Below are 18,060 nucleotides of genomic sequence, written 5' to 3'. Positions count from 1 at the left end.
AGAGGTTTTCTCTGGTAAGAAACCTGATGTCTCACATTTTAGAATTTTTGGATGTCCTGTCTATTTTCATGTGCCGAAAGAAAAGAGAAGTAAGCTGGATGCTACTGGGAAGAAAGGAATGTTTGTGGGCTACAGTGAGACTTCTAAGGCATATAGAGTCTATGTACCTGGTCAAAGGGAAGTAAAGATAAGCCATGATGTCACTTTTGACGAAGATGCTTCCCTGAAGAAAGTAGTAGATCTTCCTAGATCTGAAGAAAACCATGAAGAAAGACCTGGAAATCTGGAAGAACCCCAGGATGAGACTATGCCTGATGTTGAAGAGCCAATGGACCCTATTGATCCTTCCCCTTCTCTAGGAAAGAGGCCATCATGGCTCAGGGACACCCTCGAAGATGCTGAGGGTCATGCTGCCCCAAGGGGAACATTCCGAGAAAGCAAGAAGCCGTGTAGATACCAAGGGTATCTAGCTGCCATGAGTACTATTATACAATCTGAACCTGGATCTTTTGAGGAAGCCATCAAGCATCAAGTCTGGAAGGATGCTATGCATGAAGAATATGAGGCTATTATGAAGAATAATGTCTGGGATGTGGTCCCAAGACCGAAGGACAAATCTGTTGTCACCGCTAAATGGCTCTACAAGATTAAACATGGATCTGATGGGAGTGCTGAAAAGTTTAAGGCAAGATTTGTTGCCCGTGGCTTCTCTCAAAAGGAAGGAATTGACTATGACGATATATTTGCACCTGTGGCTCGATATACCACCATCCGATCCATCATAGCCCTTGCTGCTACGCAAGGATGGAGTCTTCATCAGATGGATGTCAAGACCGCTTTTCTGCATGGTGCAATAAAGGAAGAGGTGTATGTAGAACAACCTCTGGGATTTGAAGTTCAAGATCGAGACACTTATGTCTGCAGGTTGAAGAAAGCCCTCTATGGGTTAAAGCAAGCACCCAGAGCTTGGTATGAGAGGATGGATAGTTACTTGATGAAGCTGGGCTTCACTCGAAGCAATGCTGATCCAAACCTTTACTTTAAGGTTGTGGAAGGAAAGCCTCTCATTCTAGTGCTGTATGTGGACGACCTCTTCCTGACAGGTGATGACCCTCTCATTCATCAATGTAAAAGGGAGCTTGCTGCTGAGTTCGAGATGAAAGACCTAGGACTGATGCACTATTTCCTAGGCCTGGAGGTCTGGCAGAGACCTGGAGAGATTTTCCTTTCTCAAGGAAAGTATATTGTGAAGCTTCTGGAAAGATTTGGGATGGTGGACTGTAAGTCCATGTCGACACCAATGGAACTCAACTTTAAGAAGTTGAGTGGCAGCGCTGCAGGGCCTATCTTGGCCAATCCTACTGAGTATCGTCAACTCATAGGAGCTTTGATGTTCTTAGTGAACACCCGTCCGGACATATGTTTGCAGTGAATACTTTGAGTCAACAGATGGTTGAGCCTCATCATTTTCACTGGGTTGGTGCCAAGAATCTTTTGAGATATCTTCGGGGCACGATAAACCATGGGCTGAGATACACTGTTGGGAGTGTGATACTTCGGGGATATACTGATGCCGATTGGGCTGGCAGTGTGGTGGATCGTAAGAGCACATCTGGATGCTGTTTCAATCTTGGTTCTGCTTCGATCTCATGGATGAGCAGGAAGCAGAAGTCGGTGGCTTTGAGCACCGCGGAGGCCGAATACATTGCTGCTAGTATGGCCTGTTGTGAAGCAGTTTGGTTGAGGAAGCTCTTTAGTGAGCTGTTCCAACATGTGCTAGATACCACTGTAATACTCTGTGATAATCAGAGTGGGATTCGTATGACTGAGAATCCTGTGTTCCACGACCGATCCAAGCATATTGATATCAGGTACCACTTTATCCGGGATATGGTACAGCGAGGCGCCGTAAGGCTCGATCATATAGGAACTGATGAGCAGGTCGCGGATATTCTCACTAAGCCCCTGGGGAAGGTCAAGTTCCTAACCTTCCGTGAGGTCTTGGTGTCGTGGAAAGACCCTATGATGTGGGTCCTGTTGGACGATGAGCTCTGGGAGCTCTGGGGGGCTTTGGGGATAGCTTCTCGGAGCTATAAGCACTCATAATGCTTCTGCCCCACCCTTGTGATTATTGAGCTGGTTCGCCACTCATTTAATCTGTGCCCCGTATGCATCCTACCCATTGAGTTCAGGGCTCATGGGAAGTACCTCTCATTTGGCCAATGAGGTGTGGAAAAGCTAGAGACTATTAGCAAAGACTGATGGACGCATCAGAGATTGTCGTACTCTCTATCTAGGATGGCATGGTCCAACCACTTGATCTGGGATCAAGATTTGTGAGGTCTGGGACCTTTGGACTGATTATGTCAGTCGGGGAATGATGTCTTTGTGACTGAACCACTTCTGTTCTGAAATAAAGAAGCCAGCAAAGCAAGTTTCGGCGGGATGACTCACGATGTTAATTGCACTAATAGATGGAGTTCTCCCTAGTTGAGAGGGAGTGTTAAATTTGGACAACTAGGTCCAAACTCCATGTTCTGATGCTCAGATTAAGAGGCTAATATTTTTGTTGGATTCCTCTTTCTGAGAGGAGTAAAATCCATATAAAAATAATCTTAATCCGATGAGCAGAACTTATATTTTGAATTTATTATTCTTAATAAATTATATGTGCAAGGTCAGCCAGTTTTGTAATGTAGGCTCACATGCCCAACAGATGTGTCACACACCCTCATTGATGGATATATATACAGGAAAAGTTGGAGAGAATTGGAATACAACAAAAACTCACATCTTCCTCTCTCATCCTAAAAGTACGAGCTACCTGGAGGACGAATTTCAGCCACACGTGGGAAGGACGAAGAGGATTTTTCTGCTGCTAGGGTTTCTGCTGCTAGGGTTTCGCAGAAGTTTGACCAGCGTTGACTTTGGTCAACGCTTGGTCCAAACAAGCTGAAAACTTGTGGGAGGTTCGATTTTTGAAGGCCGTACTACCTGGCACAAAAATCGAGGTCAAAGGGTTGACCGTTTTGCTGCTGCGTTGACTTTTAGCTTGCTGCCCCTGCGTTGACTTTTCAGGACAGCGTTGACTTTTGTAGAACTGACTTGGGTTGACTCATCTACTGGTTGGAGGGTTGTTGTGACACATGCTGGGCTGGCTAACCAAAGGAGACTTTGCTGGTTGAAGCATCCTGTTGACCGCCGAAACGAACACATACATTTTTCTTGTTTCTGATTTGTCTTCTGTAAGATCTGCTTATATGTTCTATCTGCATTTTGCTTATCTACTTGTATGATTGCTGTGAGAAAAGTGAAATTGCTCTTAGCATAGAACATCTACAAAACTTTACAGGGTGGCCCCCACCTTCCACTAGGAATTCGATGTGTCTCCTTTTCCCTACGTTGGAGCCTCCTTAAGATAAAAATGCCAATTAAAGTCCTCCTAACCCACTTTTCCTAAGTCTAAGATGGCAAAACTTCAAAATTGGCAAAAATGGTAATTTACTTAACAAAATTGCTAAGTAGGAATATCACATAGTTGCTTACTGTGTTAGGGGAAATCCTTATGGAGATCCCAGTTTCGGTGGTGAAACTATCCCCCCTAGCTGGTGGCAATTAATTTCGGTGGTGAAACATCCACCCTAGCTAATCAAGAGGGAGAACCACTTCAAGTTCTTCATTGGCGTTTATCAAAGAAGAAGGATTGAAGATTGGAGACCAAATGATGAGTCCATTTGTAGCAGGACGCATTTCTCAAGGAGGCTGAGTTAGCAACAAATTGCACCACCTAAAGGAGGGGTCGAATTGACAAAGGAGGGTCAATTTATTTTGCAAAAAAACAAGTCTAAATTGTTTGTTAGAGATTGAATTTGCAAAGCACCGAATTGTGGTTGTCGAAATATTCTGGAGCTGTGGAGGATGAGTTAGGAGGGCGGTGTTGCTTTTCCAAGGGCACGGTCACCTAAAGAGACAAATAAAAATTGGAGGACCAAGCGACCTTCAACTAGGTCGATTTATTGCAAAGGAAAGGAGAGGGATTTCATTGAGGTCGACCCAATGTTGCACGAAGCGCCCCCCCTGGTTCCAAGCCTCGAAGCGCGTCCCGTACGGAAGCGCCTAGGAAGCTTGGCCGGAAGCGCTTCCGAAATTTTTGCCACTTCCTGGAAATTCGGAAGCGTGGTACGGAAGCGCCGCTTCCAGGCCTCCGAAGTGCGCTTCGTACGGCGCTTTAGGCGTCGGAAGCGTGGCACTTCGGAGGAGGAAGCGTACGCTTCCGGAAGAGGCTGCGCGCAAGGCAAAAAATCATTTTTTTTAATTTTTTTTTAATTTATGTTAACTTAGCATAAAAGGGGTGGGTTAGGGTGAGGTTAGAGTGAGGTTAAGGTGAGGAATGAAGAGAATAAAGCCCCCATTCATTCCTCATTTTCTCACTTTGAGTTTATGAGAGTTGGAGAAGAGAAGAGAAGAGAGGAGAGGAGAAGAGAAGAGAGGAAAGGAGAGGAGAAGAGAGGAGAGCTTGGAGGAGTGAAGGAAGAGGAGCTAGGAGGAGGAGGAGGAGGAGCTTGGAGCAAGAGCTTGGAGGACTTCATCTACAAGAGCTAAAGAGGCAAGTTCAAATCTTTAGCAAGTTCAAACCCCAAACTCCCTTATTTTTTTGACAATTTTTTTGTATTTTTCTCCTCCCTCTCCTACTCTTTCCCATTGTTTCTACTTGCTCCTTTACTTACAGGTTGTCCACCACCTATATCCATATTCCAAGATGGTGTTCTTTTGGCTTCTATATATCATTCCACTCTTGGTTTTAATGATGGCAAAGGGGAATAGGAATAGAAGGGAAGAAACACAAGAGGACAGTGGTCCCAATATGAGTGACCCAATGTATGATGAGGAGGAAGGGTTTGAAGAGGAAGTGGATGAACCTGAAGGGGACACTGAAACACAAGATGGGAAAGCTACATTAACACCCTTGTGGAACTATGTGACCAAACTTGATGGGGGAAAGGGTGGTGGATCTTACAGATTTGTGTGCCCTCATGGTTGTCATGGAGGAAAACCATATTGTGGTTCATATACCCATGTGAGGAGGCATCTTTGTGGGGTGCTGGACAGTGATGAAAAAGGGGTCCTGTGGGGGTACAAATTTGCCCAAACATTTCAACTGAAAAAAGAAAAAAATACATCCAAATAGAGGAGGCTACACAACAAAAAAACAAGAAACAAAAAACTCATTCTGAATCAAGTGCAACCTCTAAATTTGGTAGCTGCTCATCTCCTCATGGTACTTCTACAAGCTCTGGAGGTAGAAGAACAATAGGGGATTTCCTTAATGTTGCTGGGAGGGATGATGTGGATGGAAAGATAGTCCATTTTCTTTGTGCTTACGGTGTACCATTCAATGTGCTTCGCTCTCCCTGTTGGCATGAAATGGTAAAGGTCATCAATGAAGCCCCAAAAGGATACAAGGCCCCCAACTATGAGAAAGCTAGAACAGTGTTATTAGAAAGAGAAAAAGCTAAGGTTCAAAGAGCTTTGACATGTTTTACAAATGAGTGGGTAGATTCTGGGGTATCCATTGTATCAGATGGGTGGACAAATATTAGAAACCAACATTTGATAAATGTTCTTGGTGTTTCTTCTAGTGGTGCAGTATTTATTACATGTCATGACTCCTCCTCCATCACTGCATCTGCACAAAACATTGCAGATCTCCTATTGAAATCAGTCAAACATGTTGGTTTGAATAATGTGGTTCAAGTGATCACAGATAATGCAGCAAATTGTAAGGCAGCAGGAAAAATTATTGAGCGTACTTATCCACACATCTTTTGGTCTGGGTGCCTGGTTCACACATTGAACCTTTTGATGCATGATATTGTGAAGCACAAAGAATGTGGGTGGATTACTGAGCTTTACAGGAGAGGGAAGCAACTCATTAAATTCATCACAGGGCATACAAGGGTAAACTACTTCTATGGCACTTACTCCAAGTTGCAGTTGCTTAAAATTGCAAAGACAAGATTTGCTAGTTATTACCTCACCTTTAGGCGGCTAGTGAAGGTGAGACAAGCTTTAACTAATCTGGTGTGTGCTGAATCATGGGATGAAATTAACACTAGCATAGATGGTGCTAATGCAGTCAAGGACACTGTTCTTGACAGTTACTTTTGGGCACAAGTTAAATATGTTTTGCAATTCACCAAACCAATTTATTACATGATCAAGTTTGCAGATTCAGATCGACTAGTAATTGGGGAGGTGTATGAGCAAATGGATAGCATGTTGGGGCAGATTAAAGACATTGTTGAGCCTAGAGATACCACCTTGTACAATTATATTCGTGCAGAGGTGGAAAACCGATGGGAAATGCTAAATGTTCCATTGCATGCATTAGCATATGTTTTGACACCTAAATACTATCATCCATCATGGCTTTCAACACCAGCACCTAGGGGGGGAAGCAGGAGAAAACCACACCAAGATCAAGAGGTTCACAGAAAATATATGGCTGCATTGAGTAAATTAATCCCTGATGAGGAGGAGGCTGCATTGGTATGGAGACAGGTGAGCAACTATACGCTTAATACTAGTCCATTTGGGAGCATGCATGCAATTAAAAATCGAGAGACTTTTTCTTCTCTTGAGTGGTGGAACATGCATGGAGGGGGTACTCCACTTCTACAGGCTTTGGCATTGCGGGTGCTATCACAGGTGGTAAACACTTCTTCTGCAAAGAGGTGTTGGAGCTCTTATTCTTTCATCCACAGTGTTAAAAGGAACAGGTTGAGTTTAGACCGGGCAAAGAGCTTGGTTTATGTTCATTACAACTTGCGATTGTTGTCCCATTACTGTGAAGATGCAAAGTCTAATAAAGACCTGTTGATTTGGGACAAGAATCCAGAGGAGCCCAATTTGGAGGATGGAGTGTTGCGATTAGAGCAATTAGAGGATGCTCTTATCCAGGTATGTCCATTGTGGTATGAATTTTCCAATTTTTCCTTATAAATCATTTCTCTAATTCATGTTTTTAATTTTTTTGTTAACTAGTGTTTTTTTTTTGCATGAATTTTTTGAGCGATTCCAGGATGATGATGATCGTGTTGATATGCCACCCCCACCCCCATCTGGTCCCTTGGTTCCTAGGTTCCATGGTTCAACACCAATAGCAGGGGGTTCTTCTTCATCAGTTTCAATGCCACAACTTCCACAGGCACCATCTTCTTCATTACCACCACGTGGAGGCCCACCGCCACGTTCTCTTCGTGGTGGAAGGAGGAGAGATTAGTAGATATATTCACAATCTACTACTTTTTGTCATAGATTATTGATTAGACTTATAGGCTTGTGAATTTGAATTTTGAACCTTTTTTGTCTTGGCGGTGACCAAGTGACATATTTTGTAAACATTATTATTTGAATTTTGGACATGACAAATGTTGACAGTTGCTCACTTGCTAGATAAATCATAATATGCTCTATGTTTTATGTTTTATAATATGCTTAAATGTTTTATGTTTTATAATATGCTTAAAAATTTGATGTATGTTTGTAATAGCTAGAATATAAATGATTGTTGTACATACCAGTAACTACAATGGAATCATGGATGCCATATCTATCTTGATTTATGCAAAATTTCAAAAATATGCATGTTTTCATGTCTTCTACAATTAATTTGGTATTTGGGATGTTTGTTTTGAGTATAAATGCAGAAAAATATAAATATATATATATATAGCAGACGCTTCCGCGAACGCTTTGCTTCCTAGATTTTTGGAAAATGACACTTCCGCGTCCCCGCTTCCAAAAAACGTCCCCGCTTCGTGCAACATTGGGTCGACCCACTAGGGTAATTTTTGAAGAAGGCCAAGTTTTTCCAACCAAAGCTTAATTTTTGAAGAGGCCGAAATGGAGCCAGCCAAATTTGCAAGAGCATTTGTAGCCAGGGTGTTGATATTCTAGTGCAATCAAGACTAGAGCAATTTTTCAAACCAATAACTACTTCCAATGATACAATATCACTTCTTTAGAGCATTTCAAACATCAAGCAGTTACACATGAAAAATTCCAACCATTCATTTCTATAACAAAGCAATAGAGATCATAGTAAACAATGAGACAAGAGACACCAGAAATTAGGCTAGCAGCCAAGGCAAAACCCACAAGGGGAAAACCCATCAATCTTTCATTATGAGAGAGATTTCAATTCATCAATTGTACATCGGTTAAAATAACATATCATATGGACAAAGCTTTGTCCTCCTTTTCAGACATAGAGTCACTGAACTTTGCTTTACAACAGAGATAAGAAACCACATAGAAGCTCACAAATAATAGTGTCATAGAGAAGCTCTCCTACCATAGAAAACAATGCCACAAATAAGCTTGCATGAACCACAAAAGATACATCCACAGAGAGGCTCGCATGAGCAGAGAATAGTGCCACATATAATCTTGCATGAACCACAGAAAATACATCCACAGAGAGTCTCGCATAAGCAGAGAATAGTGCCACATATAAACTCGCATTAACCACAGAAAATACATCCACAGAAGCTCGCATATCATAAGAGAACAGTGCCATAGAGATAAGTGCCACAAATTCGAAAGATTCCACAGAGATATTTTCACACGAAAACAGAGATGATGAGATTATCTGAATTTGCCTTAAAGGACGGGGAATAGGCTCAATATATAGTTGTTCGTCCATGAGAATAGACGTGACTTTTGGGTAGGCCGACTTGGTCTTGGAGGGGCCGACTTGACATATGTGGAGTCATTAATTCAAATTTAAAATTTTCTCTTCTTTTATTAATGAAAATACTGACCATGGCTACTAAATTTCCAACACTCCCTCTTAGCCAAGGAGGTACTTTTCATTCTCTCTCGTAAGAACAATCTCTCCGACCAATCCATACGTCTCTCAGCAATAGCCCAAGGGAGAGATCAGATGTACAAGTCTCTCTCTCTCTTTCAAGATCAAGCTCCCCGACCAATGCATAGGTCTCTCCCGAACAACCCAAGGGAGAGATCAGATGTACAAGTCTCATCTTAAGAAAAGATACATAGCATCAAAACACATCCCATGAGCCAAAACCCAATGACATCCAAGTCAGTGCCCAACTAACCAATGGGATCAATCAATGAGGCAACACTCTCCAATCATATACACAGGATCCATCTCCCTGACCATAACAAGGACTCTCGGTCCACAACCCAAGGGAGGAATCCATATCTCAATCCCTGACTATATAGTCTCTCGGTCCACAACCCAAGGGAGAGAATTCATCCTTCCCGACCAAACTCATTGGCCTCTCAGTCAACGACCCAAGGAAGGGAACTCAAGATCAATCTCCCCGACCAATCCATAGGTCTCTCAACAACTGCCTAAGGGAGAGATCACAAAATTAGTGTCCCCAACCAAACTGGTCTCTCAATCATCATGACCCAAGGGATCACTCTATGCCTCAGAACCAAGCTCCCCGACCAAACTCACTGGTCTCCCAGTCAATTGACCTAAGGGAGTGACAATCTTCCCAACCAATCCATCAGTCTCTCGGCCACAACCCAAGGAAGATTGTCAATCATATGATGTTGTACAATCAATGCTTCCTCTCCAAGAGGTATTTTCAGCCATTCCAAGCTTCTTACAAGATAATCTACTTACGCATTTTGGAAATTTGAGAAGGTCCAAGGACATGTATGATAAGATAGTTGGCAAGTATGAAGTCAACAATTTGAATGAAATCATCTCTTTGAAATATCAACTCAAATAAACAAAGATGAACAAAGGAGAATCTGTGCAATCATACATTATGAGGATATCACGTCTTAGAGATCAAGTGCAAAGAATTGGGGAAACCACACCTGACAAGGAATTGGTGATTGTAACTCTTAGAGGCCTTCCTCCCATTTGGGAAACCTTCATTACTACTATAAGCAACAACAATAGATTCTCGACATTTGATGAGCTTGTTGGACAACTCACTCAAGAAGAATCAAGGATGATATCTAGAGGAAGAATTCAAGGATTAAAGGAAGGAGAGCCCACTGCCTATGTTGCTCAAGAAAAGAAAAATAATGCAAAGAAAGAAAGGGGAAAGCCATCTAAATCAAGAAAACCTCGTCAATCTAATCGAGATTCCAGGGATTCAAGAAGGAGAGATAGAGATGTTGAGTGCTACAAGTGTCATCAAAAGGGTCACTATGCTTGAGATTGTCCCGAAAAGAGAAATGCTCCAAGAAGAAACTCTTCAACATCCTACAACAATAATCGTGGCTTCCACAACAACAAGTCACATGAAAGAAGAGACGATAGAAGAAGGAATGAAAGAAGAAGAAACTCCCCCTAATGATCGTGAAGATAATTATCATCCTCCAAAGAGGTCAAGGAACACCAGGTATGCAAGCAATGCTACTAATCAATCTGAATATATTCTTATTTCCGCATTAACTAGTTCATCTCCTTCACATTCTTGGGATAGTTGGTTGGTTGATAGTGAGGCCTCTCATCACTTCTCTGGATATAAGGAGGTTCTCTCTAATTTGGTAGAGAGGGAGACCAATTTGAACATTAGTCTTGGTGACAATACCACTCATCCCGTAAATCGCTTTGGGTATGTCAAATTTCATTTGAACTCTGAGGAGTTTGTCTTGCTTCATGATGTATTATATGTGTCGGGATTAAAGAAGAATTTGGTTTCGATATCTACTTTGGAGGATAAAGGAATGAGGGTTGCATTCATTAAAGAAAAAGTACTTTCTTGGCCTATTGAATCCTATATGAGAAATGCCTTCACATTGGGATCTAGGTAAGACCTCTTCTACCTATGGTCCATAATACAAAACTTCAAAGCGAGTTGTGGCACCGAACATTGGCCCATCTACATTATAATGCTCTTCCAAAATTGAAGAAGTTGGTCTCCGGGATCCCCCGATGTTCAAGCTCAACATGATGGAGTATGCCCTAGGTGTGCTATCAGAAAGAAGACAAGGGGACCATTCCCCTCTAGCGAAAACAAGACGGAAGAAATTCTTCATCTCATTCATTCTGATATATGTGGTTCAATGCTTATGCATTCTCTTGGGGGTCACCTTTATTACATCACCTTCATCGACAATTTCTCAAGGAAGACATCGATATACTATTTAAAGCACAAGGATAAGGCATTCGAAATGTTCAAAGAGTTGAAGATTTGGTTGAAAATCATATAGGGAAGAAAATAAAAAATCTTTAGGTCTGACAACAGCAAGGAATACACCTCAAATGAATTTATACGCTTTTACAAGAAGGAAGGAATTAAGAAGGAGACCATTGTGCCCTACACCCTCGAACAAAATGGAGTTGCTGAGAGAAAGAACAGGTCCATTGTAGAAGTTGCCCGAGCTATGCTCCATGATCAAAAGTTGCCAAAGTTCCTTTGGGCTGAAGCAACAAACTCAGTGGTATATGTTCAAAACGGGTTGCCTCATCAAGCTTTGGACCACTGTTGATAATATCGGCGATATTCGGAAATATCGCGATATTTTCGGCAAAACGATATATCGCCGAGAAAATATCGCGATATTTTCTGTTTTGAAAATATCGCAATATTTTCAAAATATCGGCAAATATCGGAAAATATCGGCAAAATATCGCGATATTTTGAAAATATCGGCAAAATATCGGCTATATTTAAAAATTTGAAAAAATTGTTTTTTATGCTTGCCGATATTTGCCGATATTTTGCCGATATTTTCGCCGATATTGCCGATAAGATATTTTCTGGACCCTCGCCGATATTTTGCCGATACCGATATTTTCAACACTGCTTTGGACAACAAGACTCCCGAGGAAGTATTCATAGGTGTCAAGCCTGATATTAGTCATCTACAAAATTTTCGCTACCCCATGTATTTCCATGTGCCGAAGGACAAAAGAAGCAAGCTAGAAGCTACAGGAAGGAAAGGTACGTTTTTTGGATATCGTGAAGATTCGAAACCATTTAGGATATATATTTCTGGTCAAAGGAAGGTTGAAATTAGCAAGGGATGTAACATTCGATGAAGATGTTGCCCTTAGAAAAGCAAGGAACCTCCCTCTGCCTCCTCCTCCTGAAGACAAGAGTGATCATATGGATATTCTAGAATGTCCTTCCATCCCTGAATCTGAGAAGGACACCGTTGATGATCCCATGGAACCTATGGACCCCTTGGATCCTCCTCCAAGTGATCGAGCTACCAGGAAAAAACCACTTTGGCTCAAAGACACTCTACAAGATGCCGAGAAACATGTTATTGCTCGTGGAACTTTCAAGGAAAGCAAGAAGCCATGCAGGTACCAAGCATATGTTGTGGTTGTGAGCAATATGATTCAAGCTTAACCTAGCACCTTTGAAGAAATCGTGAAGGAACAAGTCTGGAAGGATGCCATGGCCGAGGAATATGAGTCAACCATGAAGAATGATGTATGGGATATTGTGCTGACACCGAAGGGAAGATCTGTGGTAACCTCCAAATGGCTATATAAGATCAAGCATGGGGCTGATGGAAGCATCAAAAAATAGAAGGCAAGGTTCGTAGCCTGTGGATTCTCTCAAAAAGAGGGAGAAGATTACGATGATATATTTGCTCCTGTGGCCCAATATACAACCATCTGTTCGATAATAGCCCTTGCTGCAAGTCAGGGATGGACTCTCCATCAAATGGATGTGAAGATCGCTTTCTTACATGGTTTGCTTCAAGAAGAAGTGTACGTTGAACAACCTCCAGGATTTGAAGTTCATGACAGGAAGACCCATGTATGCCAATTGAAGAAAGCTCTCTATGGATTGAAGCAAGCCCCCCGTGCTTGGTATGCTCATATCGACAGTTACTTGATAAAGCTGGGATTCACAAGGAGCAATGTTGATCCAAACTTGTACTTCAAAACGGTCCAAGGTATGCCTCTCATTTTGGTATTATATGTTGATGACTTATTCATGACAGGTGCAGACCCTCTCATTCTAGAATGTAAGAGGAAGTTGGCTTCCAAATTCAAGATGAAAGATCTTGGTTTGATGCACTATTTCCTAGGATTAGAAGTATGGCAAAATTCGGGTGAGATTTTCCTTTCACAAGGAAAATATGTTGTGAAACTACTAGAAAGATTTGGCATGGTTGAGTGTAAGTCCTTGCCTACACCTATGGATATGAATTTCAAATTTCAATAAGTTGTGTGGAGAAGCCGCTAGACCGGATCTAGCAAACCCTTCTGAGTATAGACCACTGGTTGGTGCTCTGATGTTTCTCGTGAATACTCGCCCCGATATATGTTTTGTAGTTAACACCTTGACCCAGTTTATGACCGAGCCTCACCATGTACATTGGATTGCCTCCAAGCATGTATTGAGATATCTACATGCTACTATTAACCTTGGACTGAGATATGCCGCTAGAGACATTAGACTTCATGGATATACAGATGCAGATTGGGCTAGTAATGTTGTCGACAGGAAGAGTACTTCCGGATGTTGTTTTAGTCTGGGATCTGCCATGATATCATGGATGAGCAGGAAGCAGAAATCTGTAGCCCTTAGCACTGTTGAGGTCGAGTATATTGCAGCTAGCCTTGCGAGTTGTGAAGCAGTTTGGTTGAGGAAGCTCTTTGGAGAGCTATTTGAGTAGGTTCTGGACACAATAGTCATCTATTGCGACAACAAGAGCAAGATTCGTTTGTCAGAAAATCGTGTTTCACGACAAGTCCAAGCATATCGAGATTAAATACCATTACCTCTGTGACATGGTGCAGAGAGGCGTTGTGAGACTCATCCACTTTCAACTAATAAGTAGGTAGTTGATATCCTCACTAAGGCTTTGCCAAAAGGGAAGTTCTTGGTCTTCAGAGGGCAGCTTGGACTAGTTGAGATGACCCTTTCGAATAAGGGTCCAGGCTGATCAAGAACACAGAGCAGTGCTCTCCCCCCTGGTTGAGCTCCCAGGGTGTGGAATGGAGCTATAGGGCTCCTGGGGATGAGAGACCTCTAACCAATAGGATGTTGAGACTTGGACTCTCCCCTAGTCAGAGTATGCCCCAGTTAGAGTCCTACCCACTCTGTGGGATAACCTCTCCCATTTGGCCAATTGGTTGAGGGACTTGGGATAGAGTGTGATCCCTACTCCTTACAGTAGGTGGATCTCGCCCAAGTTAGTGGATGCATGTGTTCTACCATCTAACTCTTTAGGGTTAAGATGGATGATCAGGGACAATAAGGTAGAGTGTGATCCTTACCTCTAGTAAGTTGATCTCACCTATTGCTAGGGACTTTGGGATAGAGTGTGATACCTACGCTTGGGGTAGGTTGGTCTCACTCATTGTCTTTGGTTCTAGGTGGTAACTATGGCTCCCCGATGATGATGATGATGATGATGATTCTAAGTGGTAGCAATGTCTCCCCAATGGTGATAGAGGCAGGGTGGTAGTTGGAGCTCCCATGTAGCATTTCTTTTTCTTTAGATTCGAGAATGTTCAGCATGAGATGAGTGAAACAAACAAATATGGTACATGATGATCGGATGACATGATGATCTATCGGCAGATATTGTCAAGTGGAATTCTCGCTAGTTGAGAGGAAGTGTTAAATTAGGCAACTAGAGTCAAATTCCACTTTGGCAGCTCATTTGATGGAGATAATTATTGCATTAAATTCCTCTTTCTGAGAGGACCAAACTTGACCTAAAGATTACTCAAATCGGACAAGGAGAAGTGTGTTTTTGAATTAATACCCACTCATGTGCAAACTGTCAAGGTCGGCTTCAATGACATGTAGGCTCAAAAAGCCCAAAGGACGTGTCTTTTCACCCTCATCGATTCATATAAATACAAGTGACCTTCATCCTCATTTTGCACTTCATCACACTCACATATCTTATCTCTCCTCTTCCTATTGGTTCGTACAACTCAGAGAAGAAAGGATTTTCTCACACGTGTGAAGGACAAGGGACTGTTTTTCTGGGCTGAATTACAGAGCTTTTGCAGGTTGAATTACTGAGCAGTTGCAGGGCATTGACCAGTGTTGACCAGGCACTTTAACCTATCATTTGACTGAGATTTTTCCACTAAAATTTCGATTATTGCAGGCTGCAGATTTTGGCACCAAAACCGAGAAGTTCTGGGCGCTTTGACTGAGGCTGACTGCAGGGCTGACCATAGGTTTGACCGCAGAAAATTGAGGGTCTGTTGCAGGGCGTTGACCAGGGTGAAATAGACATCATTTGACTTCGGTTTTGGGTGGAAATTTTTTATTTTTGCAGGCCACATTGAAGGACACCAAAATCAAGGAATTCTGAGCAATTTGACTGTCGTTGACTTTCTGGTTTGACCACAGAAAATTGCAGACTGTGACAGCAAACTTTCTCTCTCCATTGACCAAGGTTGACTGAAGTTTTGGGAGTTGTTTTGACTAATCCTTGACCAGCAAAAGAGGCTGCGTTGACTGGGCATTGACCGAATTAAATTAGAGCAGTTTTGACCTTGATTTGACTGGTTAGGGGAGTCAACTGCTGTTGACTTGACTGGTTAGGGGAGTCAACTGATGTTGACTTTTTGCAGATTTGACAGTTGACCAGATTTTACTCTTCCTCATCATCTTTGACATTGGTATATTGATTTGTTTGGATATTGGATATTGGCATTGGACATTGGCTAGTCAAAGTTTGACTTTGACTCTTGGATGATGTACTCTCTCCGCTGAACATTTGAAGACAATCTAATAGAAGAAGATTTGTAAGGGTTTTCCCCCTAATGGGGTTTTTCCCTAGTCATTGACCAAATATTTTGTCTCTTGTCTCTTGGTTGTCTTTCATTGTGCATTTGTCTAATTGTTCTATCTACTATTGCTCTACTGTCATTGGATAACTGAAGAAGTAAATTGTTAAATTGAATGCTATTGGATATTGCTGAAGTAATAGTTGCAAACAAATTGATGAAAAATTAACATATGGTAAAAGAACAATGAGATGATGACAAAGCAAAACTTAGCATGAATTTGGGACACTGAAAGAGTACCCCATATCCTCAAAGGGCACAGAGGACATAGGGTATGTTACACCTAGAGTAAGAGGATTCTTATTGTAGTCCACAATCATGTAAGAATCGGCTAGCACATGTCCCTTCAAATCCAAACTAATAAGAGCATATGCATCCAAAGTAGTCCCACAGCACCTAAGAGCAAATAGTTTATGCTACAATCCTATTTGATCCATGGGCATCTATTATCTAATGAAACATGGAAGTCACCTCTACCTAAGTTTTTACGAAGAAATGATCCCCCATTTTAGCAACACCCATGTTAAAGACCAAAGTTATTAGAAACTTGGACTTTTTCATTATTTTTAAAACAAATAATAACAAGTTCCATCAGTGAGTTTGAGATCAATATGATGCTCCGCAGTGATATTTTTCAGCAATAAATTTGGAATGAAGTGCAAGCACCCTTTAGTGCCTGCTCGGATGCTTTAAGCCACCTACATTATTGATATGATTAACGTTCAGATTTATCTTAAACACGAACATATTGGCCCTGCGAAGAAAAGAATAGAACCATTCAAAAGAAAGGAGGTTTAAAAGTAAAGTAGATACTAACTTTTTGCGGAAGCAGCCGTTATGCGTGAAAGATATAGACCTTTAGGTCCTCTTTCCACTTGAAATAGGGCACCAAACGGACATCCAATCATAGGAGTAAGAGAGCATTTGTCACCGCCAATTTTCAAGGTCCTGAAAAGATTGCCAAACACCAATGTTCAAAAAAACAGATGAATAACCCTATTTATAAGATCAACTAAAAGAGTGATGTAGAATGATCAGAGTTATCCTAGACCAATGTTTACTCGATTGACATTACAGCATATGTTCTTATAGGCCTCTCACCGTGAGGAGACTAACCGTGACATTTTAAGTTCAAGTGTGAAAGAGAAAATCAGGCTTCGCAATATGAGAGTTAAAGGTGAGTGCAAGATACTGATTTGGAACTTTCTTTTCTGCTGACTGTACGATGACATTAACTAATAGCTACCTTGTGCTTTGATACCAAATTTCATATCGTATAATTCAACCCACAGATTCCTAAATGCATTCCACCATCATGTCCAGTTCAACAAAATTTCTAGCTTAAATCATTCCCCCAGCTAGTCTGGTCCTTCAAGGAAAAACTTTCAAACAGAGCATTCCAAGAGCTCCGGTCTATCATTGATGGCTTCAACCCTAAATACGACATAGCAAACTATGGACTCTAATTTCAGTACATGGAATATTTTTATATGAAAATAGAGCCGAAATAGGGAATCTGAAATTATACATACGCTGAAGAATTTAAGCGGGCGAAAGTGAGCTTGTCACCGTCATTGATATCGAGTAAAACGCTGCAGCCTTCTGTTGCCACTCTAGGGTTTGCTCTGCTATTCACTTCGCTAATTTCCGTTAATGTACACTTGGACTCAGAAGCCATTTTTGGTACTTGCTGTGTGTACGTTCTGTTCAGGCTTTCACTCTCACTTCCCACCATATGCACAGAGCAACGCACCACTTCCCCACTCGACTTATAATGCTCGTTGCTAGCTTGCTAACAACCCAAAAATAAAAGTGCATGTGACTTAACTATAATTTGAGTTTTATTATTGCTTTTCTATAATTTGAGTTTTATTATTGCTTTTTTACAAAAGCAAGCTAAAACCATACTCTAGTCACACTTGACGTATTGTTAAGCGATGGTAATTTAATTTAAAGAAAAAACAAGCAAATCTTCTTTTAGAATGTATATTTTCTAAATTATGGGTGAAGTGTTAACGTGCACTGAGCAAACTTTCTCCGTTATGCAGTTTTTTCATAAATTTTATACCTGAATCTTCTTATTTTTTTCAATAGATTAGGATTATGGTAATGAATGGTTAATTAATTAGGGTTGAATTATATAATAAATTTTATATTACTATTAAAAATGTTATAGAAAAAATTATGGAAGTTAAATTTCTATTATTTATCTGATAATTATTGATAATTAAATTAAAATTTTGAAAACTATATATTAAAATAGGTATGTTTATTGGCAT

The 18,060-nt window shown here is 41.2% G+C and overlaps 1 protein-coding gene across 1 annotated transcript in view; it reads right to left on the bottom strand.

The window, feature by feature from the left end:
- LOC149180304 (eukaryotic initiation factor 3 gamma subunit family protein) overlaps positions 1-17,595 on the bottom strand; it is a 430,646-nt gene extending 413,051 nt beyond the window's left edge. Inside the window, exons 1-2 of the mRNA XM_089416013.1 lie at positions 17,314-17,595; positions 16,599-16,729 (exon numbers count right to left, since the gene is read on the bottom strand). Of these exons, the coding sequence (XP_089272139.1) occupies positions 16,599-16,729; positions 17,314-17,516 (334 nt within the window). The 5' untranslated portion in view covers positions 17,517-17,595. The remainder of the gene's footprint in view (positions 1-16,598; positions 16,730-17,313) is intronic.
- Positions 17,596-18,060: the final 465 nt, after the last annotated feature.

Source organism: Pinus tabuliformis, chromosome 3_2 (assembly GCF_031772625.1).
Source record: "Pinus tabuliformis cultivar Carrire ecotype Pingquan chromosome 3_2, CPIR1, whole genome shotgun sequence".
Taxonomy (NCBI): Eukaryota; Viridiplantae; Streptophyta; class Pinopsida; order Pinales; family Pinaceae; genus Pinus; species Pinus tabuliformis.
Note: the sequence above shows the minus strand (reverse complement) of the source record. Positions and strands in the feature narration are given on the sequence as shown.